The following is a 27437-nucleotide window of genomic DNA, read 5'->3' as shown; positions in this document are numbered from 1 at the left end:
CATTTCAGGATCCAGTTCAAAATTATCCTCCTTGTTTTAAAAACGCTTAATCCAGTCACAGAGCTTGCCTCTCTCTGCGCTTCCTTGTCTGATCCCTCTGCTTGTCGAAGAAACAAACCATCAGACAGCACTTTGCACTTCTAGAGCCCCTTCTATTTCAGATCTCAAAGTGCCTCACTCACTTTAGTGAGTTAAATCTCACAACCCCTAACCCGGAGGTAGGCAAATGGTCTTGTCCTCATTGTACAGAGATGAAGGTTGTGCCACGTAGGCAGAGCCCTGGGTTGCGGTGATACAGAAGTACCCAGCTGCAGGGGGAGCGTGGAGAAGGGTTGTGCTTCCTGAGGCAATCCCACCCCAGTTCTCTGGTGTGCAGAGTGAGAGAGAGCGAGAGCAGGCTGCACCATCCTGTGGTGGCAAGTCAGTAAAGAAGAGGGACAGCCCATGGCCAGTCTCCTTCGGTGATGACTTACACCTTCTGGGATGCAGAAAGTAATCGTGCTCCTGAGCGCACAGTCTGAGGTTGTCCCTGGCTCTTGCATAGGGTGTGCAGGGGAAGTCACCTTGTGCCCATCCCTTACATAAGGGTCATGGACAGCCTGGCACTGAGTGACTTGCCCAAGGCCATATAGTGAGACCATGGCAAAGCCAGAAAAGGATCTCCTAGAGCTGTGATTTGATCACAATTCTATGTAGCCTAGCACTGGTGTTCCCTGTCACGCCAAACAATCTTGCCATCGTTTTCTTCCCTACAGAGTTTGTTGCCTCTTGTTTGGAAAAGCCTTCCTTCTATCTCTCTGCCTGTACTGCTTGGCTGAAAACAGCTTAAATCCTCTTCATCTCAGCCATCACTTTATTTACTTAGGCAATTGTATTACGTGACTCTGTAAAGCCTGTTGCAACGCAGTTTATTTGAAACTGGTTCTCCATAATATAGCTGTATTGCATTGTCCTCTCAGTGTAGCAAGAGAGAATTTATAACTAAATCTAATCCTCATATACGGCACTCTCAACATTACTACCTTTTTTCTATTAAGAAACAAATTCACTCTACAGAAGAGCTGGGCATAGGATAAACTAGAAGCACTGTGGTATCTGATATAGTAAGGACATCATTACTCACATAATTCCTCTTGCTAATTTAGAATGACTAAAAACCAAAAACAGAACAATTGCTGATAAATTACTTTTATTGACTACCTAGATGAGTGATTATTTTAACAAGAGACATGTCAACCTACAATCAATGTAGGTGAGATAAGGTATTTTACTGGATCAACTCTGCTGGTGAGAGAGAGAAGCTTTTGCACTTACAAAGAGCTCTTCTTCAGACCTGGCTTGTCTTTCACCAACAAAAGTTGGTCCAATAAAAGACATTATCTCACCCACTTTGTGTCTCTTATATCCAGGGACCAACATGGTTACAAAAACATCGCATACAACTTAGAGTCAAGTCATAAAATATTCAAAGCATGGATGCAGCATCAGTTTTAATGCGCTTTAGCCTGTGGATTTATACTCCAGGACTGTGAGAGAAATATAGATAAACTGGCTGGATGTGCTTTGGCAGCTCTTATTGCGATTAGATGGAGAAAGAGAAGATCTTTAAGAACAACTATAAGATGCCAGGAAACAAATCAGCCAGGAATGTAAACCCAGTGTAAACATGATTCTGTTCTGAAAGACTTTTAGAAGAAATGGTTTCTGAGTTAATTCACTTCTCTACATCCTGGAATGCTCACTGCACCCAAATGCAGTAAAACACTAAAAAAGCTGTATTTGGATATACGAAGAAAAAAATGCATCAGGAATTCATTATATTTCACTGCAACAGAATCCCTGCCTCTGTCTACAGGAGTATCTTGCCACTATGTACATACAGAATATTGGACCAAAACCTGTAGTCACTTTGCCTGCAAAACACTAAATCATGTCAATGGGCGTTTTGCATAATAATAATGCTCTGTACAAACACAACCCCTTTCAAGCAGGCAATCTGAAATCACTGTGCAAAGGTGAGTAGGTATCATCTCCATATTACAGGCCAGAAAACTGAGGTGTAGGATCAGACCCTAATCTTGGGAAAAAACCAGTTGTCTTAAATATCTCCACTGAACCCAATTTAATCAGCTTTACACACACAAGAACTGAATCGTACACAGAGAGATTAAGTGATTTACACAGCAAGTGGGGAAGGGTTACAGGATCAAGGCCTAAAGAGCAGTTTAAAATAAAAGTAATCTCACCTCTGACTCTATTACGTTCACTGGAGCCAGCTTGGGATCCGGGTTGGGATCCTCCCTGGGAACTAGGCTGGGAGCTGGGTGTGCTGGAACTGGAGGAACTGCCGCTACTGGTCCTCTGTAGGGGACTCTCAACGATGGGCTCAGTTCTCCGCAGGTCAGGGTTACTATACGCACATCAGAATGAAGGAGAACTATAGTTAGATGGTGTGACTGTTCTGGAAAGTTAGGAGAAAGCCTTCATTCAGTTGGAAAGAATGTAACAGCTTAGTGTTATTGAAGCCGCAGGTCCCTTCAGAGTTGACATGACAACATAGGGTAACACCTATCAAGATGACATGCAATACAAGATGACAAAACTACTGTGGTAGCTTTAGTGCTGTATAATCCTGTGCATTTCAGAGCCTAGGCATTCTGGGTAAAATTTTCAAAAGCTCCAAAGTGGCTTGGGAGCCTAAATATCATTTTCAAAAGTGCCTATGTGACTTAGGAGCTTAAATTCCATTGCAAATCAGTAAGACAGTCTCATCAATAACTAAGATGCATCTTCACTAGGACAAAGGGTGTGGTCTGAATTTGAAGGTAAAATCCGAGTAAAGATAAGACAGTTTGTACTTCTGAATTAGCAGGTCAAGGCAAACGCTCCACTCCCCCACAGCCTTTAACTCAACCTGCTAACATGTATTAAAACTGCCAACTGCTTTGTCTTCACTAGGATTTCACCTCAGGTTAGTTACCTCGTGTTTGCTAACTCGAGCTGAGAACACACCTTTTTTCCCAGAGAAGACAAGATCTAAGTGACTTTCGGCACTTTTGAAAAGCAATTTAGGTGGTTTTGCAAATTCGTCCTTCTGTCACTAACTGGCAGTTTCCAGAAACCAAAAGACATCTTGTTGACATAGCAGCCAGAGCCAGCTAGAGAGTTTTGCTACCCTAGGCAAACTGGAACTGGTCACATTTTCACAGCCCAGACAAATATTTTACTGGTCTTAGTATTTTGTTGCCCTAGGAAAAGCCAAGTATGGCAGAGTTAACCCTGATACCATCACTATTCAGTGCTACTAAAGTCAACGAGGCTATGCCAAATTTATCCCAACTCAGAATATGGCCTTAGTTACAAAAACCAAAGCTGCTATTTCAAAATTATTTAATTTTAAAAGGTTAAAAATATTCTGTTTTAAAAGGTAGGTGCTTGCAGATTAGCTATTTTTTTCTGTAATACTTATTCCTCTGCTAAAATTTGCAATGTAACTGCAGATTATATTTGCTGTGCATCAACATTCCCTGATTTCATGGTCTCATATCCCAGCTATTTCAAACCGCAAGAGGCTGAACCCCAACACATAAGTTGCCAATTTTATCATTTCTCTTCTTCTGTTTCACTCTTTCTTGCATGCACACACAGAGTTTTAAACTTGAAAGAAAAAAAAGTGGTTTGGATTTACAGAGACAACCAACATATCTCAGGGTTTCAGATACCATTACAAAATTAATCCTTATTTGGCACTGAAATGGCAACAGAAAATATGTTCACTCAGCCTTGTGCAATACATTTTTACACAATATTTCTGCTAACTGATTTTACTATTCAAAATCTCTCTATAAATGAGTGGAATCTTGTACCATGGAGTTCAAGTAGGACTCTGAGTACGGAGAAGAACGTGTGGCATACTATTGCATTGTATAATATGTAGCTTGGAATCAAAGGCACTGAATAATAAGCATAAGATGTGGGTTCCATGTGAGTTATAAGTGAACCTGAATAATTTAGCCAGTGCTCAGAACAGTACAAATTGCATTTATTGTGCAAAGTCCCATCACGATAAATGAGCTCTTGGCAGGATCAGTTGCATTTGGACTTTGTCTGGGATTATTATAATATAGAATTACTATCTAGTGTACCTTGATTTTACATCGGAAGTTATTAAGAAGATAACAGCAATATTAACATGCTCATGCAGAATGACAGCTTTCTGTGCATGGAAATGTCCCATATAAAAAACAATCGGATAACAATTAAAATAATGTTCAATACAAAATTAAAGTTTATACAAAGCTGGGAGGAATCCAGACAAGGAGATGAGGAATGAAAGGACAAGAAGATACAGAAATGGTATTGCTGCATTGAATAGTTAATTTAATTTATTTTTGGATTATTATAACTCCAATTGAACAGCTGTAGAATTCCATATTATATGGTACAGCTGGTGTTGTCTTGGCTAAGTTGTTAACTGGTTAGTTAATGAAACTTCTTTTAAAGCCTTAGCAATGGGCATATTTATGTATACCAACTGAATCAAACAGTTCAATGTTACCATCGTTATTCTCAGTACTACTACTTCCTCATGTCGTGACTACATATTGGAATATTCCACTGCTTCTAAAAAAACATCCTACAGGATACAGTTATCTAATAGTGTGAGATTCTGTTTTGGGAGGATGCTTTGTCCACGGGTAATGGAATAAAAGCACACTGTAATAGGGATGGCGACTTTCTGAGCACCACCGCAAGGACAGAAGTGACTCTGTGACACCCTACATCTCTTTTCCCTCTTCAGTGCCTCCTAAGAATTCCACATGGTTTTTCTTCTGGCTAACACCACCCTGAGGCCTGGGGCTGGTGTCATACCAGAAACAGTTCCAAATCAGTTCTCAAGATCCGAAAATGAAGTCCATCACCACAATTCAAGTTCATACTTAGCTCTTGCATCTTCTACCACACCCAGAGCTCTTCTGTCCCACCCAGTCTATTCTCCAAGAAGCTGCCGTTCACAGCCCTTCCTAGTGGGTCCTCAGCCTTCTTAACTCCAACCATTCTCCCATGCAAGGTCTCCTGCAGGAGCTTCCTGCTCACCACAGCTCTTCATTGCCACTGCTTCTTCTTCCTGCTTCCTGTTCCCCTCTGGCTCTTTATAGGGAACATCTGTCCTCTATCAAGCACCATGTGAGGCTGTTGAAGAGACCCAGGTGGGCTGGAGCACTTCCTTCTTAAAGGGCCCAGTCCACCTGACACCCTTGATAGAAGTAAATGGCCTTTCTAGTCATAACAAAAAAGCATTTTTTCTGAAAAAAGACGGGCAATACATATTTCTTTGGCTACCCCTAACACCCACCTTACGCTGAGCCAGGTATACTGCACGCAGTGCTGCTGCAGAATGCATGAGACTGGCTGGGAAGAAAAGCTTATGCTGACAGTCATGTACAATTGGTAAATTGTCTGAGATGTTACCTAGGAACATCTAGTTTGAAGCATTTGAACTCATCCTAAGAGAACAAGATAGAGAAAACACCAAACATTTCCACAGTACAAAGATACATGGGAAACAAATATTTATCCTGAGATTTAAGCTGGCATTTCATCTGAAAAGATCTGGAGTTCATCCCATCGTACTATCAGAATCTGCAAATCAAAGACAAGATCTGACCCGTCTAAGCTCATTCTTTTGCTCATGTTATGACTGAGCCGGTTGCATTTTCTATTGTTTTAAAAAGCTCAGGGCTAGATCCTGTAAAGTGCTGGTGCACAAGGAGAAAGTGAGAAGAGACATAGTGAGGCATAGGAGAAGTTAAGGCAGGATCTTTCCTGGGAGTGCTAGGAGTGGGAATGATTAACAGGCCAATCTGGGCTAAGAGAACTGTCCAGCCCCCAACTAGTTAACATCAGCAGCACATGTTAGCCACAGACACACACTGTTCTGATAGGACCCATTTCTACACCCATTTACCTCAATGGGAATTTTGTTATCAACGTGAATTGCTGGATCAAACTCTTACTGAACAGTAATAATGTATGCCCCCAGCACAGCTCCCAGGCACTGCTGGTGGAATCCCACTCTGACTACAGAAATACTGGAAAATGTGTCTACCACTATCTCTGCACATCCCTCAACATCCCTGAGCTATAAAGAATTCAAGGAGCTGAGAGAACCAGATCCTGCTTCCATTAGGGTCAGTGGCCAAATTCCCAGTCAAATCAATAGCAGTAGCTAAGAGTCGAGAGCATCTTCAGTAACCAGCTAGAAATCCTGAAAAGTTTAAGAATGTGGAAATTTCAACTCATTAGGATTTTGCACAGATAATATTAGAGAGTCCCACAGTCCAAACATTCACAATGTGAATGCTATATAATACTAATTAATGCAAACTTAATACATCATTGAGCTATGGTATAAGTGCAAAGTGATTGTAGTTTATCAGTAAATCCATGTTAAAAGAGCAGAGTGTGCTTCAATTCAATTCAGTCATTGGTTTGGTGTTTGTTTGTTACAATCAGACTCTCTGCTTCCCCCAACAGCAGTACATAGATTGTGGTTATAAGAGCCTGATCCAACAGAGACCGTCCATTGAATTCAGTAGGCATTGGCTCATGACCCGATGCTCCCACTTCCCTTGTGAGGCTCACAAATTAGGGCACCAGGAAGAAAATCATAAAACAGAAATGGATTCGTTATTATTTTTCTTCCTTTCCTGCATGGTCTCCCATACCTTGCTCTGATGGGCTGTGATCCTAATCTAGTTCCCAACGCAGTGCCATTCCCAGGGGAGTTCTTTCTAGCTAGTGCTGGGGATATGGAAGTTGTTCGCTGAGGCACCTGAAATAAAATTGAAAGCGTCAAAACTATCAGGACTGTACAATTGAACTTAGATATTTTCTTCATGCACTTGAGGAAGATCAGGTTTCAGCAGGTTTTCTGCCATGATATGTAATTAATTTTCCATGGAGAGATATGAAATATTTACAGCAGTTATAAAATACAAAGTTCTTGGCACCTACAAAGAATCATAGATGTCAGACATGAAAGAATAAAAAGTCACTTATTTTATCACTCAGAGGGCAAGGCCATTTCCAACCATATAGTTGTCTGAAATCTAAAAATAAGTAGGTGTTAATATCAAGCGGTGAGATTTATATATTATAAAACATTATAAAACATACGTCAAATTTAACAAAAAACATCAAAAACACAACAGTGGTTTTAATCCATGGCAAACCTAAAATCTGGACTAACCAGCTCAATATAGCGGCTTTTATAGCTAATTGTTCAGGTAAAAATAAATTGCATTGTAATAATACCACAGAGACACAGCCATCTAGTGGCTAAAGACAAGGGTTGGGAACAAGGAAGGTCCCTGTGTGGAATCCAGCCTGAGCCATTGAACTACCTTGATTGGGTCACATGACTTTGTGTCCTCAGTAACTGCAGCTGTACAATTAGCTGAAAGCCAGACATTGAAAATAGGATGATTCACCTCAGATACCCCAGAACAAACAATATTCCATAACAAAAAGGACTTGTGGACTCAGCACCTTTTTACACAAGGCTGGAACCTTGACCTTGGCTCACTCCACTGTAATTTAGAGCTCTCTGTGTGCCTGTCAGTATCATGCAGGATGTTACGCAATACTTGGGCCCTATGATAAGAGCTAACTCCAAGGCTTACTGTGGAACTCCCTGCCGCAAAATGAGACAGAAGCCAAAACTTAGTAGGATTCAGAAAAGGATTAGACACTGTATCGATAATGGGAAGATCCACAGTTATATTAGATAGTTTAAAAATTCTTTTAGCCTGAGAAAGAGATGTCCCCATGCTTCAGGGCATACGAAGCAAAATTGGTTAGGTTAAGAAGAAAACTCCTCCATAGATAAGATTATTCCAAAATTGTCTTTTTTTGAGCTTCTTTCACCTTCCTCTAGACTAGAGCATCTGGTTTTGAAAACTGTCAGACACAAGGTATTGGACCACAAAGGCCAATGGTCCAATCTGATAGGACAACCTCTGTGTTCCTCTACGTAAATTAAGGTGCCAGTCACAACTCTGAATATTCTCGATATAATCAGTTTAAGTCACGCTCTTTATATTTATTACCAACTACATTAATTTATAAAAGGCAAATTCTATTGTATCCTGGTGCTTTTTACACAATTTAGATCAAAAGAAAATATTTCCCACGAATTAAGGGACATATGTTCTGTGTACCCCAATGACCAAACCAATTTCCCCCCCAAAAAACAGAAAGGATGGTGTTATCAGCTAGGATACTATTGTAATTGCTACAGTTGCTCTTAGTAAAAAGCTTGGACAATGAGAAGCATCATGCATAGTCTTCTAAAACTAGCTAGTCTTGAACTCCAATGGATTATCAAATTTCAAAGATCTGGTATGCAAAACACACTGCTAGTGACTCCCACATGATATTCCTTGGGAATCAATAGCTGAAACATGCCTGTAGAATGCAGGTAAGTATGCTCTCAAATGAACTCGCACAACAAAATAATAAAAGACAAAAACACTATCACCTCTGGGTGAACACTTTCCACAAAACAATCACTCTGGATCTGACCTCTCAGTCCTCATCCTCAAAGGAAACCTGCACAACGCCTTCACAAGATGAGTCTGGGAACTTAAATTAATAACTTTACTAGACTAAAATCACAGAGACACTGGATTTATGTCTCAATACAGTAAATCAGTAACCCACTAACCCTCCTTTGTCTTATGACTGCAGAAGTGGTAATTGCCCACTTCATCTTGAATGGTCTCACAATGTATGTTAATTCCTTATGCATAACAATCTGTTCTACTTGTATTACCTTTTCCACATCTGAAGAAAAGTTCTGTGTAGCTCAAAAGCGTGACTCTTTCACCAACAGAAATTGGTCCCAGAAAAGATATTTCCCCCCCTCCTGGTCTCTATGGGTAATAGAACATTATGGGTCCTAGATCATTCAGGTCTTCACAGACTGTAACCAGATTCTTGAGTTTCAACCAGAAATGAAGTGGCAGCCAATGCAAATACAGAACACACAGGTGTAATGAGCTTCCTTGTTAGTCTGATTTAGCTAAAAGCAGGCAGCCTCCCTTCTGAACTACTAGTAAATGAAACATTTGAGTGGTTCCAAGGTTGGCTTATGATAAAAGGTTGTTGCAGGAGTACAGCTTTTAGGTGATGAAAGGCATGGATAGCCAAGGCAAAATCAACCTGTGAGAGGAAAGTGAGAGGAATTTGGTGGCCAGCTGCACATGGAAGATGGCATTTCAGGCCACTACTGGGAATCAAGATGCCAACATTGCCACACACTTTGATAACAGGTGGGCAGATAACAACTGAAGGTGCAGATGCAGCTCTTGTCAGTTCTTCAAAAGCCTTCCCCAAGAAGCACCCAGCTCTTATCCAGACTGAGGGCAAGTCTACACTACAAAATTAAGTCAAACTAAGTTACGTCGACGCACAGCCACCGTAAGAATTAAATCGCTTTTGTATGTCCACACTACATTCCTTGTGTCGGTGGTGTGCATCCTCACCAGGAGTGCTTGTGCCAACTTAATTGTCAGTGTGGGGCATTGTGGGACGGCTTCTGAAAAGCAGAAACAGGCGATGAAACAGTACAGTTTCTACACTGACACTGCATCCACCTGACAACATTGACCTAAGCGCTGCGCCTCTCCTGGAGGTGGAGTTAAAACAGTGTAGCAAGTCAGTTACATCAGTGGGAGCTACATTTTAGTGTGTGGGCTTACAGAGTTATGTTGACGTAAGCTGTAGTGTAGAGCAGGCCTAAGCCTGCTAGCTTTCATCCACGTCTCTGTCTCCAGCAAACACTAGGAATGCAAGGGATCAGCTTGTCCTGGCTCAGCGAAAAGAAATGCACATCAATAGCATATTTCAGACACTGTAGCCCATCTCACAAGCTCCCACAGTATCCTCACATACTGATCGAACAGAGGGGTGACCAGACTGTCCCCAAGAGACTCTGCAAGACTGCCGGAGGAGAACAACTGCCCTTCTTAACCTTTTGGTAGAACAATGAATGAAGCCAGTTCAAAACAACTCCGATCTATCCCTGACAAGTCCTTCAGAACAGTCAGCAGCACTTCCCAGTTGTAGTATCATCGAAGGACACCGATAGGATGATCACAGGGAGCCCACCACTGTCCATTACCCTGAGTAGAACATGCAACTGCCACTATTTCTGTCCTGTGCTAGGTCTGAATCTCAACTGATTGGATTCCAAAAACCAGGCGGGTAGCAGATGTTGCCAGAGTTGGGCAGCTGACACCTTTGAATCACATTACTCAGGAAGGGAAGGCGAGACACTGCATGGTAACTAGTCAGAGTTTTAGCATCAAGAGACTTGTTTTCACCAATGGATTATCATATTTAAAAATTGCTGCCATGGATTTTCTCAATAAGATAGTAGCCAAAAGTGTAAATAATATTAAGTGCTGACACAATACATCATGGCTCCCATACATAAAGAGCAGATATTTTATTTTAAAATGCAAGTTGCTTATTTGCTGGAGCACACCAAACTGCATTTAAATCATGGAAAAATACTGTTTACTTCAATGTCTCTCATCCATTTGCAACAATATTTTCTTTGCATATGTGCTACTGAGCTGAGAGCTGATTTTGTTTCAGAAAAATGTTAACTGCCACGTTATAATTCATTCTCCCCATCCCCCCTCCAAAAAAGCTTATGAGCAATGCAATCAAAATACTGTACCAAAGGAGCCTTAATTAAAGAGGTACTGCTAGATGCTGCTGCCATAATATCACTGAAGGTATAAAGCTGCTGGAGCCCTTATAATCTTCCATCAGGTATTGATTACAACTGGAGGCAGGGTACTGGACCAGAAGAACCAACAGTCTGATTGAGTATGACAAATTTTATGTTTTTAATCATTCACTTTAAACAAAGTATTTTTTTTCCCCAAGGGAAAAGAGACATTGGATTCAGCCTGGGCTTGAGAACTTTCTTTGCTGTGTATCACAAGGCCGATAGATATAGAAGTTACAGGAAAAAACTGCATGCCAGCTGAGGGCCAAACCTACAAATTGCTGAACATCTCTGAAGTGCTGAGCACCCTCATGCTGACCACTATGCTGGAGGTGCTCAGCGCTGCACAGGATCAGAATTGAACAGGATGTGAATTCCACCAGCTCAGAGAGAAGCCCCGAAGCTCTGTCCCCTGCATTGCAGCACTGAGCAGTGCTGAGGGATGAGCTCTGAGATGGCCTCGTTCAAGCTTCTGAAGTTAGGAGCAATACAAATGTTACCTTTGGTGGAACGTCCTCCTCCTGTCGCAACCAAGAACTTCGGTCAAACTTTTCAACGCGAGGGGGGAGAGGAGGGTTTTCTGAGGTGGGATCCGAGTTCTGCCTTGTCATCTCAGTGCGGTGAGAAGTCACCGTCAGAGCCTCCTGAAACCCAGCCATTCCCTTTGTGGGTTGTTCGTGAAGTGACTGAGAGCCAGACAAGGAGGTTCCTTGGGATTTCACAGTGACCAGATGTGGAATCTAAGCACCAAGTCAAAACAAAACCATCAGCATAAAAGGTTTTTAAAAAAAAATTAAAAAAAAAATCTCAGTAGTTCTAATGTATTAAAAAAACTCCTTGGTTTGAAATTTGCACTGCCTTTTGATTTCAGGCCTTTCTGGCTTCTTATACAAACTCCATACAAAAATGTTGGTAAAAGAACATTAAGGTTGCATAGCCGCACACTAAATTCAGGAAATGCCAAAGTTAGGGTTGTACATGTAACCTTAACTCTGACTACTTTTGTATATGCATGATGATAGTCTTCATGTACGTGATCATATTATTTCTCAAATAATACAATATGACTATATCATGTATTTTTTTCTATAACCTCAGATGCACAAGAAAGCATTATTAAGGTTGCCTGTGAAACCTTAACTTTGGCATTCCCAGACTTCTTAACCATGTAACTTTAACATTATCCTGACAATTTTGGTATGGAATTTCCTAGGTTTTCTTAGTAACAAAATTTTTTGAAAAAAGAAATACAAAGAAGCAGCTTCAATCTCCAGGAAGTCTGAAGCACTGATGGCTTTAGAAAAAAACCCACAAAAAAGTAATAATGGTGTGAATCTCCACAATACAGCCATTTGGCTAGATAGCTCCCTGTCCCTTAGACCTAAGGATTTTTTCTCTTGCAAGCCTTAAATGCTCTGCAGCTGGGATGGCACTTTGCATCTCATTCATCTGAAAATGTCTACATTGTATCAGGTCACAGCTGCATCCTAAAAAACCTTCTAAAATCCACAATTGCCCTCTCTAAACTCCTTAGATCTGGAGGGATTTAGCGAAGGGCTCCTTTGACATAGCATAGGATGGCATCCTCTATTATCAGTGCAAATAACAAATAAACACACACATATATGGGGTTTTGTGTGTGAAATGATAAGTCTTTCAATAAAGTAAAGGAAAAAGTCTATATCTGAAATTTTCTGACAATGAATATCAGTCATATTTTTTTTAAAAATGCATAATGTTTGGAAACTTTTAAAGGAGGCAGATGAATTTCAGTCAGTTAAAAGACTAAGGTGAAATGGGATGTTTATAGGTTGTTTAATTCTGGACTTCATCTGAAAAAAAAATATGCCGCAGGGTTTTCTTCACATAGCAAGTTAAAGTTCACATTGCACTGCTGATAATGGTACTAAAGACTTGAGTGGAGGCAGATATCATAGGTGGATGAGTTCAGTTAACTTGTGGATTTTCCTGTAAAAACCATTTGCAAACTTGGGCAAAGACTTTATATCCAGTGCTGGCAGCAGACGGACCCGTGGAGCCCTTCTCAAGTCCACAGGAGTTGTGTCTGGATTCTGGGGCAGAACTGGGCCCAGTCTCTACAGCCTTATTATGTCTCGTGGAAGTGTATTTTTGGAACTTGTGGTCAGGATTACATAGGAATGGTTGGGGAACAACGATCTCAAACAGAAAGTTTGATTTCCATCCAATCCTTTTCCAGATGTGTGATCGCTATTGATGTTAACTGAATGTTTAAAAAAAAAACATTGAAGGAAAAGAAGCAAAATCTTTTTCAGATAATCCTAAACATCAAGCTATACTAGGCCTACTGTACCAGGCTCTGCGGTTTCACTTTGGATAAAAAGGGCTCCAACATAAACAAAGGAATTGTCATACTGCAACAGACCAATGGTTCACCAAAGTCCTTTGACTTGTTTCCAGCAGCTGCCAATACCTGATGCTTCAATGGAATGCATAAACCCTCACAGCATAGCTAACAATGCTACATTATACTATGGAGGAGAGAAACAACCTCATTTTCAACTAATGATCATACTATACCTGGCAGCATGAGCACTGTAATCCTTTTATTTTTATTCCATCTAGCGTAAATGCAGATGCTGCTCTTATTCACAAACAAAGTCCAGGGCTGAGACACCAATGTGTTAAGAAATTATTTCCTTTTAATCCACAAATGTTGTGGTTTTCTTACCAGAACCACCAGCCTCCTGGTTTCCGTAATTAAACTTGCAGAGACCTAGGACCAAAGCACCATACCTGTGAATCCACTGGTCTGAGCATGGGTGGTGTCCGAGCTGGTTGCACGCCACTAATGCTAAAGGACTCTGAACGAGGAGGCAGGTTTGGATCAGATATCCTGTTAGCCACTTTGTGAGGCATTGCTGGGGAGCTTTGCCTGTTGAGTCGGGAACGTTCTTCTACCTGAAGCAACAACAGAAGAATCAATGAACGCAAGTTTCCTCCCTTCCCTGCAAATATACACCCAAGTCTCCTGTATAGCCATTTTCCTATATTTCTAATCAGCACATTGTTTCATGCACCTCTTTCACACCCATTAACACTAAGCGCCAGATTCTTGGATTCAATAAGGACTTCCATACTGGGGTAAACTTGAAAAGGAAAATGTTTAAACTATGTTCCCTTTTCTCTATTTTCTTGCTATCAATGCAGATCAGTGGGGTGAAAGTGGCAATTTCAGAAGCGGTAATTTTGGCGCTCCAGACAAAAGGAGGCTGGGAGTGGGATGGGGGAGGCTGGAAGCTGCCTAGCCTCCCAGTGGGTTGCAACACATGATACCCAGCAGGAAACTATAGACAGAAATGGGCATTACAGTTGAGTCAGAAAGAAAGATGGAAAGAAAGACGACACACAGAGAGGGTGGGAGGGATGAGAAAGTGGTAGAAAAGAAAAGGTGCCAAAAAAAGAAGCTAAATTTGCATGGCGAGGGAGATCCGCCTTTGAAAATGAAACCAACCCAGAGAAATTTGCATGTGGCACTCTCCGTTCTCTCTGTCCTTTCCGTATCTTGTGTCTAGTCAGTTGATTCTTTTCTCCTGCACTTCCCACTGCCTGTCCTGATTCTTTTGACGGTACCAGCTCCTCAAACGGACAAGGGGCTCTATTTCTAGCAGGACAAATCTACTCCATCTCTCTTGTGTCCTCCCTTTCTCATCTACTTTCTCCCTTGTGCTGCCTCCCTGCCCCAATTTTCTCCATCCTTCTACTCCTCTTCACCACCTTACTTTTGTCTCTCTTACTCTGCCTTTCTCTCTTTAGACTCCATCCCCTCTCCAGGGTCTACCTTTCAGACCCCAACTGCTTTCTGTAGCACAAGCAGAGCACTGAGCAGAGCTGCTGGACAGACAGTTTGGAGACAGCAGAAGGAAGTTCTCAACATTGTAGGCAATATTAGTGGGAAAGAGAGTGATGCTGTTCTCAGGAGGGGTAAAGTAACAATAAGAACTAAAAAAAGGATCTTCCCAGAAGCCATGAGTCCTTTGTCTGCCACTTTATACTTGGGTCTCATTTGGCTCATGTCCCCTGTTGGATGGAAGCTCTGAGGTTGGCCAATGTGCTGCCAGTGGAGCACCACTCTACCTCATGTATAAGCACCCAAACTCTGAACTGGCTCCACGCCATCTTTGTGAATTTGAGAAAGCAGATTGTTTAAAGACAGTGGATCCATACCAGCCCATACCCCCAGAGAATTTGGCCCCCTACATACAAATGTGTTACCCAATATACAAGTCCTTTTTTCATTTGAACAGAATCAAACTCATGTAATACTTGACAGTTTATCCCTTCCCCACAGCCCAAACTGAACTGTTTGCTTTGAGTTTCTCCAAATGCAGGTCAGTCATCGTTTCTCAACTGCCAGCCAGATCTCCTCCAATTTTCGTTTCACTGTGTATTTGAAATGTCTTGGTACTGATTTGATTTGAACTCAAAATGGCTATACAGGTTACAGACAGTTTTACACTTGACTTGAAAGCCGTCCCCCCAACCCTGCCAAAGCTCACTGCAGGCAGAATGTGGCATTGCTGCAAAAGATTATAATGATAGACAAGAATATGTATTTTTGCAACAAGTTACAACAGCAGGCATTTGACTGTTGTGTTTGCAAAACCTAGGCCCCCAAATTGATCATATGATCAGGAAATCTCTTAGTGATAGTTCCAACCCCTGAAAGACAAGAAAGACCCATAAAAACAGCAATAGGCAATTGAGGACCAAGGCATGCAAAAACACCCTCATCCTTCAAATATATTAGGCTAGTGGATGGCTTGAGGAATCCAAGTTACCAGGCAGACAGTACAGTAAGTGAATTTTCAAGACACCAATAGACAACTTATATTTTCACACACAACGTGTCCTTTTTAATTTGAAAGGGAAAACAAAGCTTCAAGGAGACATGGCCAGCTGCAAGAGGGCGTTTCCAGCAGATGCATCTGAAGAAGAGAAGCTCTAATGGTTAAGATCCCAGCGCAAATGGTCTGCAGTGCATTCCCACTGAAAGAAATATCCTTACCTTCAATACCATAAATAACACAGGGAGTGCTTTAGTTAGATTGGAAAGAAACAACGAAAATGGCAGCAAGAAGGTGGTTTGTTTTGTTCTGAAATTAATAAGTCTAGTACCTAGTCCTCTATTGTGGACAACAAGTGTGTTGCTAATCTAGAAATGAAAAAAATCCAATTGCTTTCAACTCATCCAGATGGAAATACAATGGTTTCAACTTATCCAGATACAAATGCAATGCATGTATCATTGAAATCAGATCATAAAAAGAGCAAATTGGTGTGTGCACAAGCTTGTGTTGGAAATCAGCTTCTAAAATAACAAACTGTGTGTATATGTGGAATAATTATATTAGCTTTTCTTCACGTAAGAAATGGAACATAACATTTTTCAAAGAGCCCTTAAATTGATACAAATGAACTATTCACTCTGAAGCTGGGGCTCTTAGTATCAGAGAGACTAACAATACGGCAAACGCAAAGTTAGGAAAAAGACCGTGTTCTTTAGGAAGTCTTTCTCCTAAGAATGTAAGGCCGGTGAAGAGTTTTTTAGGTCATGAATGACCACCTAGCATATCTAAAGGTCCAGACTTTCCCCTTTTTCATACACGATGAGTGGCTGTTTTGAGGTCAGTTTATCAACTCCTGCAAAGAGGACTTAGCTGCGTACACAAGGACAGAAAGGAGAACCGAGAGAGAAACAGCATTTCTTTTGAACAAGGCTGTATCTGCATAAAGACTGGGATACAGTCCAGTCAGTGACAGCCTCATTTCAATCTGCCTCAAAGGAGTTCCAGTAAATCTGCCTATTATTCAAGCTCAGGCACTAACTACCGCAGCCAAGGATGATGAAACTGGAGTCCTCCAGCCAATTTCTGGAGCTCTTTGACAGAGTGCCAAACAGTAATGTGTAGCTGATTACAGAGTATTTCACAGCTAATGGGGAGGACTAGGTGACAGAGTAACGGGGCAAGCACGTCAGTAATGAAACGGGGAGGTACATGTCAGACACCAGAACGCAGGCAGTTGTCCTCAGCGGGCAGAGCAGGAATCAGGTTAGGTGGCTAGAGCATGTGTCAACAGCCAGGAGCAGGAGCCCAAAGTCAGAGCTGGAGTCAGAGGCCAGACACCAAAACCCAAGTTGGAAATCAGAGCTGAGGGTCAGAACCAGGTTACCTGGAGTGAGTCAAGTCAGGAGCAGGGCTGGAAGAAGGCTGGGAAAGAGAAAGCACATTGCAGCTGTGGGCAAATGCTTCGAGCAGCCGCTGAACTGCTGCTGGGCTTCAGAGTTGGTCTGCTGACTCTTCCAACCAATTGGGCAGCCTACTTCAAGGCCAGCTGTGCTTGTTAGGCTTCCCGGAGACTGTCTGTGCTGCAGGCTCTGGTTCCAGGCTCTCTCTGCAGCATGTTCTGATTTCTGTCAGTAGGGTGCTTCTAGGGGTCTGATGGCCTGGTTTCCCAGGGTACTTCTGATGGAACTCTAGGTATAGGTCTGGGGAATGGATTTTCTCCACTGGTGCCCAAGACCTCTCACCGGGACCACAGCCTTCCCAGTCCACCAGGTACTGGAGCCTTCCCGTAAGTCATAAAACATTGTGGATTTGGTGGACCAAGTACTTCTCCTGTCATAGACTGTTTTGGGTGGTGGGGGTGGGTTGGAGCGATTTGGGTATAGGTTCTCCATGTAGGGTTTTAAAAATGAAATGTGAAAGATGGGGTAGATCTTCAGGGATCTGTAACCTGAAAGCCACTGGGTTTACCTTAAGATTATAGAACGGGTATTTGTAGTCTAGTTTGACGGATGGGCTGCTCGATTTAAGCTTCTGGGTAGAGAGCCACACTTTGTCCCCTACGGCCAGTTTAGAGACAGCCTGACGGTCTTAGTCTGCACGGTGTTTATAGGTTTCTTTGGTGGATTGCAAGCATTCCTTCAGCTCCCAATGCACCTGGTGTAGGTGGGAAGCTAAATCCACAGCAGCCAGTACTGGGGCGCTCATGGGTAAGTCTAGGTGTAAGCAGTGATGAAAGCCATAGTTTGCAAAAAATGGGTGGTGTTGGGTCGAAGCGTGGATTACATTGTTATGTGTGAATTCGGCATAGGACAGCAGAAAAAGCCAGTCACCCTGGTGGGAAATCAAAAAGTAGCAGAGATACTGCTCCAGGGTTTGATTGACTCTGTTTGCCCATTAGTCTGCAGGTGATAGGTGGATGAGCTCAATGACCACATGTCTGAGAAATTCCTGCCAGAATCGGGAGAGGAACTGGGGACCCTCGTCTAATAAAATGCCCATCAGCAGTGAAATCTCCAATTTTCCAAGAAGAGCCAAGCAGTCTCCTGTGCGGTAGGAACAGTACAGTGTGGGATGAAGTGCACCACCTTTGTTAAGAGGTTGATGACTGTGATTACTGAGTGTCCCTGGAAGCATGGCAGTTCCACAATGGAGTCCATTGATTTTGTAGAGCAAGGCCTGGGCAGAAGCTGGAGGAGACCTGGGGTTCTTGATTGTGGGTTATTGTGTATTGGCACAGAAGTTGCAGGGCCTTATATAATCCTTGATGTAAGCTCGTAAGCCTGGCAACATGGGCCTGCAAGGTCTGTAGGGCTCCCGTTATCTTCATCAGAGAAACATTGGCTTTGAAGAGTCCAGGCTCACCATCTCAGCTGTAGCTCTCCTATCGTTTGTGTTGGGATTGCTCAAATTGTCAGAGACCAGGACTTGGGTGGTCATGCCCAGCAGTTAGAGCAGGAGTCAGGGGCCAGGCGCCAGAGCCGAAGTCAGGAATTGAAGCCAAGAATCAGAACTGAAGTCAGGCCAGGTGCCAAAGTGAGGAATCAAAGCTCAGGGTCAGGACCGGGTTACCTGGAGCGATGCAAGGCTGGGGCCAAGGCAGGAGCAGGGTGTAACAAGGCAGGAGGAAGGATGGGAACAAGCAGAAACACGAGCTATCGCAGCCACAGGTGAATGTTTTGAGCAGCTGCTGCTAGGCTAAAGAGTCAGTCTGCTGACTCTTCTAACCAATCAGGCAGCCTACTACAGGCCAGCGCTCTCATTAGGTTGCTCAGAGACTGACTCTGCTGAATGCCGTGCTTCCACGCTGGCTGTGCTACAGGCCCTGATTCCTGATGTATGGACTGGGAGAGAGGAATGCTCCTTTCTCTGACCACCAACATCTCTTTACCATACACTGTATGTCAACAGCGTAACAGGAGAAGACAGAGTCAGGATTCCCCATTTCATCTTTATAGCAATCCTATTAATTATATCATTAAACAGAGTAAAAACAAAAGTGCTCCCAAGTGCTGCAAGGATCCAGTATCAGCTCAATTCACCAGCTGCTTCTGAGATAATTCAAGCTTCATCTCAAATGCAAAAGACCTTCCCTGGTCACTTCCACATCCCATAGGCAACATAATCATAGAGAGGCCCCATGTGGAAAGTGACCAATAGTTTAATACATTATTTCAATGCAAAAAAGGACAACAAAAGCCAAGTGGGCAGAGGGAAGAGGTGAAATATTAATCTAATATGAATGGCAAAGAGCAGCATGTGTAGAGACAGCTGAGGTGGAAACTGTGCATCGCAGGAGAATCATTAAACATATGCAAAAGGACACTTCAAGGTCAGTTTCAGCAAATCTGGGGTCCCTTAGGAGACATTCAGCTGAGTCTGCCCAATCCAAGATCCAGTGTGTGGTCACTTTTCCCTCTGCCCCACACTTCCTTTGTTAAATGGACAAGTTAAGACTGTGACTATGGGTACACTAGAGAACTCACAGCGGTGCAGCTGATCCACTGTAAACTCTCTAGCATAGCTACTCTAAGCCGACAAGAGATCTCCCATTTACTTAATTAATCCACTTCCCACGAGCGGCGGCAGCTACGTCAGCAGGAGAAGCTCTTCGGCCAATGTAGCGCTGTCCACGCTGGCACTCAGGTCGGTATAATTTATGTAGCTCAAGGGGGTGGATTATTCACACACACCCCTCCCCGCCCCCGAGTGACATAAATGGTAGTGTAGACAGGTTTGTACTCAGCCTAGCTAGCCGGTGCTGCTGTTAGCTCAAGTATTTCTATATGAGCTGAGAATCACACATCCAACCTTCAGAGCAGACATAGCCTCAAATTTGGCCCAGCTTCTCCAGGTCAAATGGTGTCATGGCCTGGCACCCAGGGCGTTTGTTCTTGTATGGTGCAGCGCAGGCAAGTCTGCTGAGAACTCCGCTCCTGGCAGCACTGGCTCGTGCACTGTGTAAGTAAAAGAGAAGGGAGATTCCCCAGTTGAGGAGACCGAGGGTTGCAGGAAACTTGGGGAGGAGTGTGGTGATGAGTGTGGACTGGAAAGGGGAGGGGGAGGGACTCTATTGTGGGGGGAGGCACTCAATCAATTGAATTTGTCCCCCAAGAAATATCTGAATTGGCACCACTGGAGCAGTGTGAAAGACTAGCAGGAAGGCCATGGTGAGGGGAGAATTTTCGTCTGCCAACCAATATCATGAAAAAAATTCCCCCAAAACTTGATGCCACGAACATACAGCATTAAATCCAGGAATGGTACCTTCCCATAGCACCAGGAATGACCCACTAATAGAGCAGCTCTGTGTGCTGCTACTCAAGACTCCAGTCTGAATCCCAAACTCGGCCTTTTACCTCAGAATCTGGTAGGTGTGGGGAGATGTATGGATCAGAAACCTCAGTTCAATAGTGAATCCTGCTGACCGTGGGTACTTTTGGGGCCTTTCTAGCTGCAACAGCAGTTTTGCACATGAAAAGGATATACTGGGGTAAATTAATCATAATTTTGGGTAGGCACTACTCAGACTCTGCACATAAAGTAATTGGATGCTGTATAAGTTCCTACAGGGAACCGCCATTTTGAGAAGCATACATCCTTGAACACCCACGTCCCTCTTCCATCTGTTATTTGCATCGTTTCTCTGCAAGAGTAATATACTTACTACAGGAATTTCATTTTTTGTTTTTTTTTATTAATATTTTTATATCTATTGCTCTACATAAACAAGATCTTATGCCAGTAGATAAAAGCAGTTATCACTTCGCTCCTAATAAAACCCAGCTGAGAAAGAAATATGCAGGGAACAAGATCAAAAGTGGGTAAATGTCTGGCTGCGAAGATATGACTCTGGACTCATTAAAACTGCTGATCTTAACCCAAAAATAATCCTGGAGAAGTAGGGGACTGTCACCACCGGTGCTGATATTAACCGATCCAGAAAAGCTTCAGTTCAATATGTCCATGCAATATGTACAATTTCTAGCATGGCCAAAAACTGGCAGCCAGAACAGAACAAGCATCAGCACATATTAGCTTGAAAGTAAAAAAGGAAGTCTCGCAGGACACAACAAACCTAGTGCAAAAAACTGTGAGCACTGGTGACCCATGGTGCAAAACAGCCAGCTACCATATGAGACTAGCATGCGATAGCAACAAACACATGCTGTATGATTTGAAAAAGCGTGGTTAAGAGGGGAACCTCTGTTTTTATTTCCACAGAAAACGGAAAGTTTAGATTATTTACATCTAGATTGTACAACCCATGATCATGTTACTCACTTCATAAGAGTAAATCCTAGTGAAATAAGTGCACTAGCGTAGTGCTCAGAGAGAGTTTGGGTTTGCCAACCTACCCCTTAAATACAAAATGCTGAGAGGTACTAGTGAAAATATTGATATTATTTATATCTATATTCAGCTATGTGGGCGTGTGTATTTTCTGAAGTTCTAAAATATGCACTCTAGGTCCTTGTATTCCAGAAATACTTCATAGTATTTTTTCCTTTCATAAGAAAATTGACCTGATTATACAGATAAATTAATGATTAACTGAAATTTTGAGATGTCAAAAAGTGAGAGTCAATTGCTCCTTTCCTATAGTATTTATTTCAGCAAAAGGCTTAGAGGCAAATTCTGCTGCGCTTAACTTATGCTGTCATACCTTACGGACCAGAAAATGGGGTGACTCATAGAACAAGATATTACTCACCATGAGTAAGAGTGACAGAGTTATACCCTTGCATTTGGAACTGATGGCCAAATCTAGCACCGTTAACCCTCATCCCAACTAAGAGAGAACATACTAAGTCTAGACTTTAAGGAATATTTTTATAGACAGAACTGAAGATAGTAAAATGCCAAAGGCATGTTAGGAATTTAGAACTGTTTATTTAAAACTACTCTATTAAAGATGGAATTTCATCCCATTTTCCTGCTTGCTGCCATACATTTCCACCATAGCAAAGCCCAAGAGACAGCCCTGATTTTTACAGAGCTATGGAAGTGCTAGCCCACGGGAAGTTTGGGAAGACGTCACGCACCAGAGGTGGCTTGGAGTTAGGTTGTCCGACATCTCTCAGATCAGGAGTGCTCGATGACAGGAATGTCTTGTTGACAGGCAAATTTAAAAAACTTTTCCCATTGCATACTTGAGGAGAAAGCTTCCTATTGTTCTCCCAGGAATCAGAGAATGACCCCGGGGCAACTTGTGAAGACCTGCCATTTGGAGCATCACCCCTGCAAACTATAGAAGGCTGAATCAGATTGGAATTAAGGGGACAGGAAAGTAAACCCAAAGAAGATGAACGAGAGCCAGAAGACAAAGGAGCCAAAATGTCTGCATTCCACTGAGAACATTGTGGAGAAAGACCCAGAGATGGAAGGTGAAGCTGATCCATGCTTCTTCCTATTATTTTCCGTTGCATTTGTGTACGATGGACCTCTGTAGATGGCAGGAGGAGTTCTGGAATATTTTCAAAGGAAGCATGGAGCTTCTTATGAAGAGCTTGAATCTTTACTTTTCGTAAAATGTGCTCTGGGCTAGATGCGCTTAGGTCTAGGTTATCATGCATCAATTGGCCACTGTTTAATGATGGCGTGCTTCTTGAATGAAAGAAGGCACTTGTAGGCATGAATGAGGGAGGACATTTTCTTCCTCTGTCCCCATTATGTTCTTTAAAGTCTAGTTTTACTATGTTACTAGGCAAATGTGAACTTATTCCTTTTGAAACATGAGAAGAAACACCTGTGACCTCCAATCCTGATTTCCTAACCGGACTACATCCTTGAGAGCGAGACCCTTTGAGGGATATCACACCATCGTTCTTTTTGGATCGCTCTTGACGCCCAAGTCTAATCTGAGACTGTGCCGAGATGGCTCCTTCTCCCTTCTGGGTGCGTTGCTGTACCTGGGGTCTTGCTTTAGAAATCTTAATAATTGGCAGACCCTGTGTTGGCTTAGCAGAGGGAAATGGGTTCACTTTCCGAGGATCTGATGCTTGCAGGTATTGCGGATTTGACTTAGCTGAAGGTTGTGACTTGGAAAGATTAGAAGAAGGCTTAATGTTGGATTGTGGTGCTGCATCTTTGACAGTAATGAAGGATGCCAGCTGTTTGGCAACAGAAGAATGATTCTGCTTAGCTGGAAGAACAGGCGAGTTATTAAGATATCGTTGTTGTACCTGGGAGTAAAATTACAAAATTACACTATTAAAACAAAATTCTAGGCCAAACAGTAATAATTGACAGTGTTCCCGCTGAGTGTAAGAAAATATCCCTGGGGTAGGGGAAAGGGAATAGAATGCATGTAATCCAGAGACTGTACTGCATGCCTGCATCTCCTTCAGTACTGGTCAGTTAAATTACATTTAGTATTCATATCTCACAACTTTTAAAATAATCATTACTAGATGCTGTTCCCTGTTTTTGAATAGAAGATTAGCAACAGAGATTGTATTCCTGAAAAGCACAAGACAACAGTAACTATATAGGACACTTAGCACCATATAACTTTTACAAACAGGAAAAAATGCTCTTCCAGTGCATATCACCAGCAGCTCGGAGTTCAGTACTCTACTCAAATGTGAAGAGTGTAAAAGAATCCCCTTCGGAACTACTGAATTGCACTGGGTCACTTTGCGTCCAGCAACTCTCACGATAGTAATAATTACAGCAGAGAGGAGGGCATCGTGTTCCTAGCCTTGGCCTGGCTTCAGGAATCCTCAACAGTAATTGAACCACAAAGTAAACAGGGGCTGGCATTCTGGGATTCCCATTCCTTCAGTGTTTCCTCCCAATGCTGTAAGTGGGAAGGAACCCCACCATAGCCCATGGAATTACACTGGGGAAAGGGAGAGGAGAATCCAGACCCAGGAAGAGCAATTTGCAGTAAAAGACTTTCAAAGAAACAGAATTGCATCCAATCCCTGCTCTCCATTTATAAGGGGTAACTTTGTGGGGACAAACAAGCAAGGATCCGGCTCAGATAGACTCAGTCTTTCCTACCTCCTTGGCCCAAGCTGGTTTCTCACTGGCATTCATTCCTTCCTTGTAATGGTACAGTGGCTTCTTCTCCGCTGGTCTCTGGTCTTGCCGTTGCTGCTGCTGCTGCTGCAGGGAGACCAGGTAGTCTCGCTCCTGTTGAAGTTGCCTCTGCAGCCTCTCCGCTTGTCTCTGCTCCTCTAACTGTTTGCGCTTGTACTCCTAACCGAGGACAAAAACGCAGCAACATGGGTGTGAGAAGCTGCATAGATAGAGTCAGGCTAGCATGCGAGGGAGAGAGAGCGATCAGATATTTATCAGTTTGATGAAAAATAAGCCCAAATAAATAGTACGGCTTAGCCCTACAAAGCCAATCAGTTCTTAAGCCTGTGGAGGCACAGTGAAGGAGTAAACCGTAAAGAAACCCCAAGAGACACATTCTAGGGGACAGAATAAAAAAATCCTGAGTTGTAATGGTAGCTTTGGTGCTCTTTGGCAAGGTAGGCTCTCTGCCTCTGCTTCCCATGTGGAAAATGGAGATGTTAATATTTACTTCTTAACAGGGGCATGGTAGAGATCAATTACTTAGGGCCAGGTTTGGACCCTTTGCTCACACTGGTAAGCAGCTGCATGCACAAGTAGTTCCACTGAGGTCGATTGGTCTGCACAGTCATTCCCCACTGGAGGAAAGAGATTCTGGCCCTTCATGATTATAAAGAACTTTGAACACAAAGGTCCACATTCAGACCTGGTACATGCAGTGCAGTTCCAGTGCTGTCAACATAGTCGCACCCCCTTATGGCAGGTTTATATTTGGTCCAACAAGGGCCACAGAAGTATTAAGTACACTAACTTTAATTATTGTGGTTGAGATTTTAAAGCCACATTTCAAATGGGAGCTTGGTATCTAAACCCCTGAGGCAGCCTATATGTACAAAGAATAGAATCAGGTTCCCACTGAGTTGACCAAACACAAATCCATTGAATAATTTGAGATCCTCACAGAGTTTGTAAATTATAACTGCTTATCACCAGGTTTTGCGGAGGGGGTAACAGTGTGGTGCTGAGTGCCTTCATTTCACACTGAATCCACTGGGAGTCGACTGGTGCTCAGCATCTGATAGGACTGGTTGATTGTTTGTGGCAGCACTTGCATTGCAGGGCCAATTAACTGATCTTTCTGAAGCACTGGGGCTTTTTAAAGGTTTAATTAATAATCATTAATACTTAAGTATCTTTAAAAAGGAAGGATTTGTGCGAGTTCCCTCTTTTTCTAAATAAAGCCAAAGGAAACAGAGACAAATAATGAGCTCTGTTTTACTGGAAAGAAAACAAAAAAATACTGATAAATATAATTCTCGCTTTAAACACAGACAAAGAAAGGGCAATTCAGGATATAGTGCAATTAAAAAAAAGTGTCTAAAATGGAAACAGCATGAGAAGAGAACACAAAATGTTCCTGTCAAGAAAGTAAAACGAATAGTCTGCAAATGAAATATGGCTATCAAATCCTGTAAAGCTGAGTGGGTATGCAGAGTGCAAGTACATTTCAGTTTGATTGTATTCCAGCACGCTGCTGATGGCCTTAAAAATTACTCTGCAATAAACACAGTGGGGCTGAGAAAGGGCCTGCTCTTCTAATGAAGCTGCAAGCAGGCCAATGTTACAGAAATGGACTGAGCAAAGAAAGGAGTTCGCAGCAAGGATATTGAATCAATGAGAGGTCACGGCATTGAGAGAAAAAATACAAGAATTCGAACCGCGGCTCCATTCGCATTTATGAAACAAAAACCTCAGCACGTTATTCTTAGCAGAGTGGAGTTTTGGAGAATTGCGTGGTTCTGAGGCTTATGGGTTTAATTAGATCTGTGCAGCAGGTGATTGTGTGCAAGTTACCTACACAGCCTGACTCGTTCTACTAGCCATTCAGGGGGCATGAGGACACACCAGCACACACACACACAAGCACACTACAAACAGAAAGTGGGTATGCAGGGATGTGGCCTCCCCATTACCAGAAGTAGAGCTTGTTCCTGCAGTAACTGCTGCTGCAGGATCTCTAACTGTCTCTGCTCCTCCTCTAACTGTCGCCTGATGTACTCCTGGAGACATGGGCAGCAGGGATCAAAGGGGGGGCGGGAAAAAGAGAGAAGAGAAGAGAAGAGCCAGTAATTCCACAGAGGAAGGAGCTGCTGCATGAAGGGTAGAAATGGCAGAAACACTAAGGGGCTCTGGCTCAAACACAGAGAGATTCAACTGCAAAAAAATGCAAAGACAGTTAATTTAAATTGAAGGCACTGAGAATTTCACCTGCATGCAGCTGATTGAAATTACACAAGCTTTACATTCTACTGCATTGAAAAAAAAAGTAAATGGCCCAGCTGTAAATTTTGTTCTGAGTTACTCCAATGTAAATTGAAATGAACTCCTTTACAGACTAGGGAGGTACTTTGGATTTACACCAGCTCAGTGTAAGTGAGCTCAGAATTTGGACCTTGAAGGGTGGATTGATTTTTGTTTTTTAATTAGTCTCTTCCATATGAGGAGAAGAAGGGAAATGGTTTGAAGTGGTCAGAACAAAAAAGTGATTCCTTTGGGCCTTTGAAAATCTCCACCTCTGTCCTCTCACTTTCCTTATCTGTAGAAAGTAATGAAAAGCCAGGTCTACACTACAAAGTTTTGTCAGCATAGCTATATCTGAAAAAACTACACCCCTTAGCTGTCATAGGTATGCCAGCAAAATCCCCACTGTAGACGCAGCTATGATGACAGAAGGGTGCTTTGAGGAGTGCTAATGGCATTTGAGGAGGTAGCGTAAATATGCTGGCAGAAAAACTCCTTCTGTCGGCATAAACTGCATCTACACCAGGGAGCCTGCTGGGATAGCTATACCAGCGAAGCATTGGTAGTACCGATAAGTATTATTCCCAACTTTGCACGGGCATTGCAAGCCTTAAATAGTCAGGAGACAATCCCTTAAACCCTGCCCGTGGGACACTTCAGTGTAGTCAATGGTAGCTCCAATGAAGTCAATGGGCATTTCACACACAGTTCTTGAGCAGGACAAGGATTCTGAGAGCTATAAAGAGCTAACTTCAGGCAGAGGAGGGACCAGTCTTGTTGGGAAGCAAGGCAGAGTACTAGAGACAGTGGGAAACAAAAACTTTATATAGGGAGCGTGAGGGTGGGAAAATGTATATTAAGTGGCTCCAGAATTGCTGGCCAACAGACAGATCCACATAGAAGGGAATAATACAGTGAAAAGCAATAAACATAGGGTTAGCAATTAAGCAATTTACTCTTTAGCGATGAAAGTGATCAAA

The 27437-nt window shown here is 42.6% G+C and overlaps 1 protein-coding gene across 12 annotated transcripts in view; it reads right to left on the bottom strand.

The window, feature by feature from the left end:
- Window positions 1-27437, bottom strand: part of TNIK (TRAF2 and NCK interacting kinase) — a 279439-nt gene that overhangs the window by 38747 nt on the left and 213255 nt on the right. For 10 of the 12 annotated variants that reach the window (XM_067536582.1, XM_067536587.1, XM_067536578.1 and 7 more), the window contains 5 exons: window positions 24139-24336; window positions 13580-13744; window positions 11305-11544; window positions 6729-6835; window positions 2247-2410 (listed from right to left, as the gene is read on the bottom strand). In XM_067536582.1, the coding sequence (XP_067392683.1) occupies window positions 2247-2410; window positions 6729-6835; window positions 11305-11544; window positions 13580-13744; window positions 24139-24336 (874 nt within the window). Of the gene's footprint in view, window positions 1-2246; window positions 2411-6728; window positions 6836-11304; window positions 11545-13579; window positions 13745-22175; window positions 23316-24138; window positions 24337-27437 lie in introns of all 12 variants that reach the window. The other 2 variants (XM_067536590.1, XM_067536584.1) reach the window with 2 other exon arrangements.

The sequence above is a fragment of the Emydura macquarii genome, unplaced genomic scaffold, assembly GCF_026122565.2.
Source record: "Emydura macquarii macquarii isolate MOO-44397 ecotype Brisbane River unplaced genomic scaffold, CSIRO-AGI_Emac_v2 contig_3603, whole genome shotgun sequence".
Lineage (NCBI taxonomy): Eukaryota > Metazoa > Chordata > Testudines > Chelidae > Emydura > Emydura macquarii.
The sequence above is the reverse complement of the archived record's forward strand: the minus strand, read 5'-3'. Positions and strand labels throughout refer to the sequence as shown.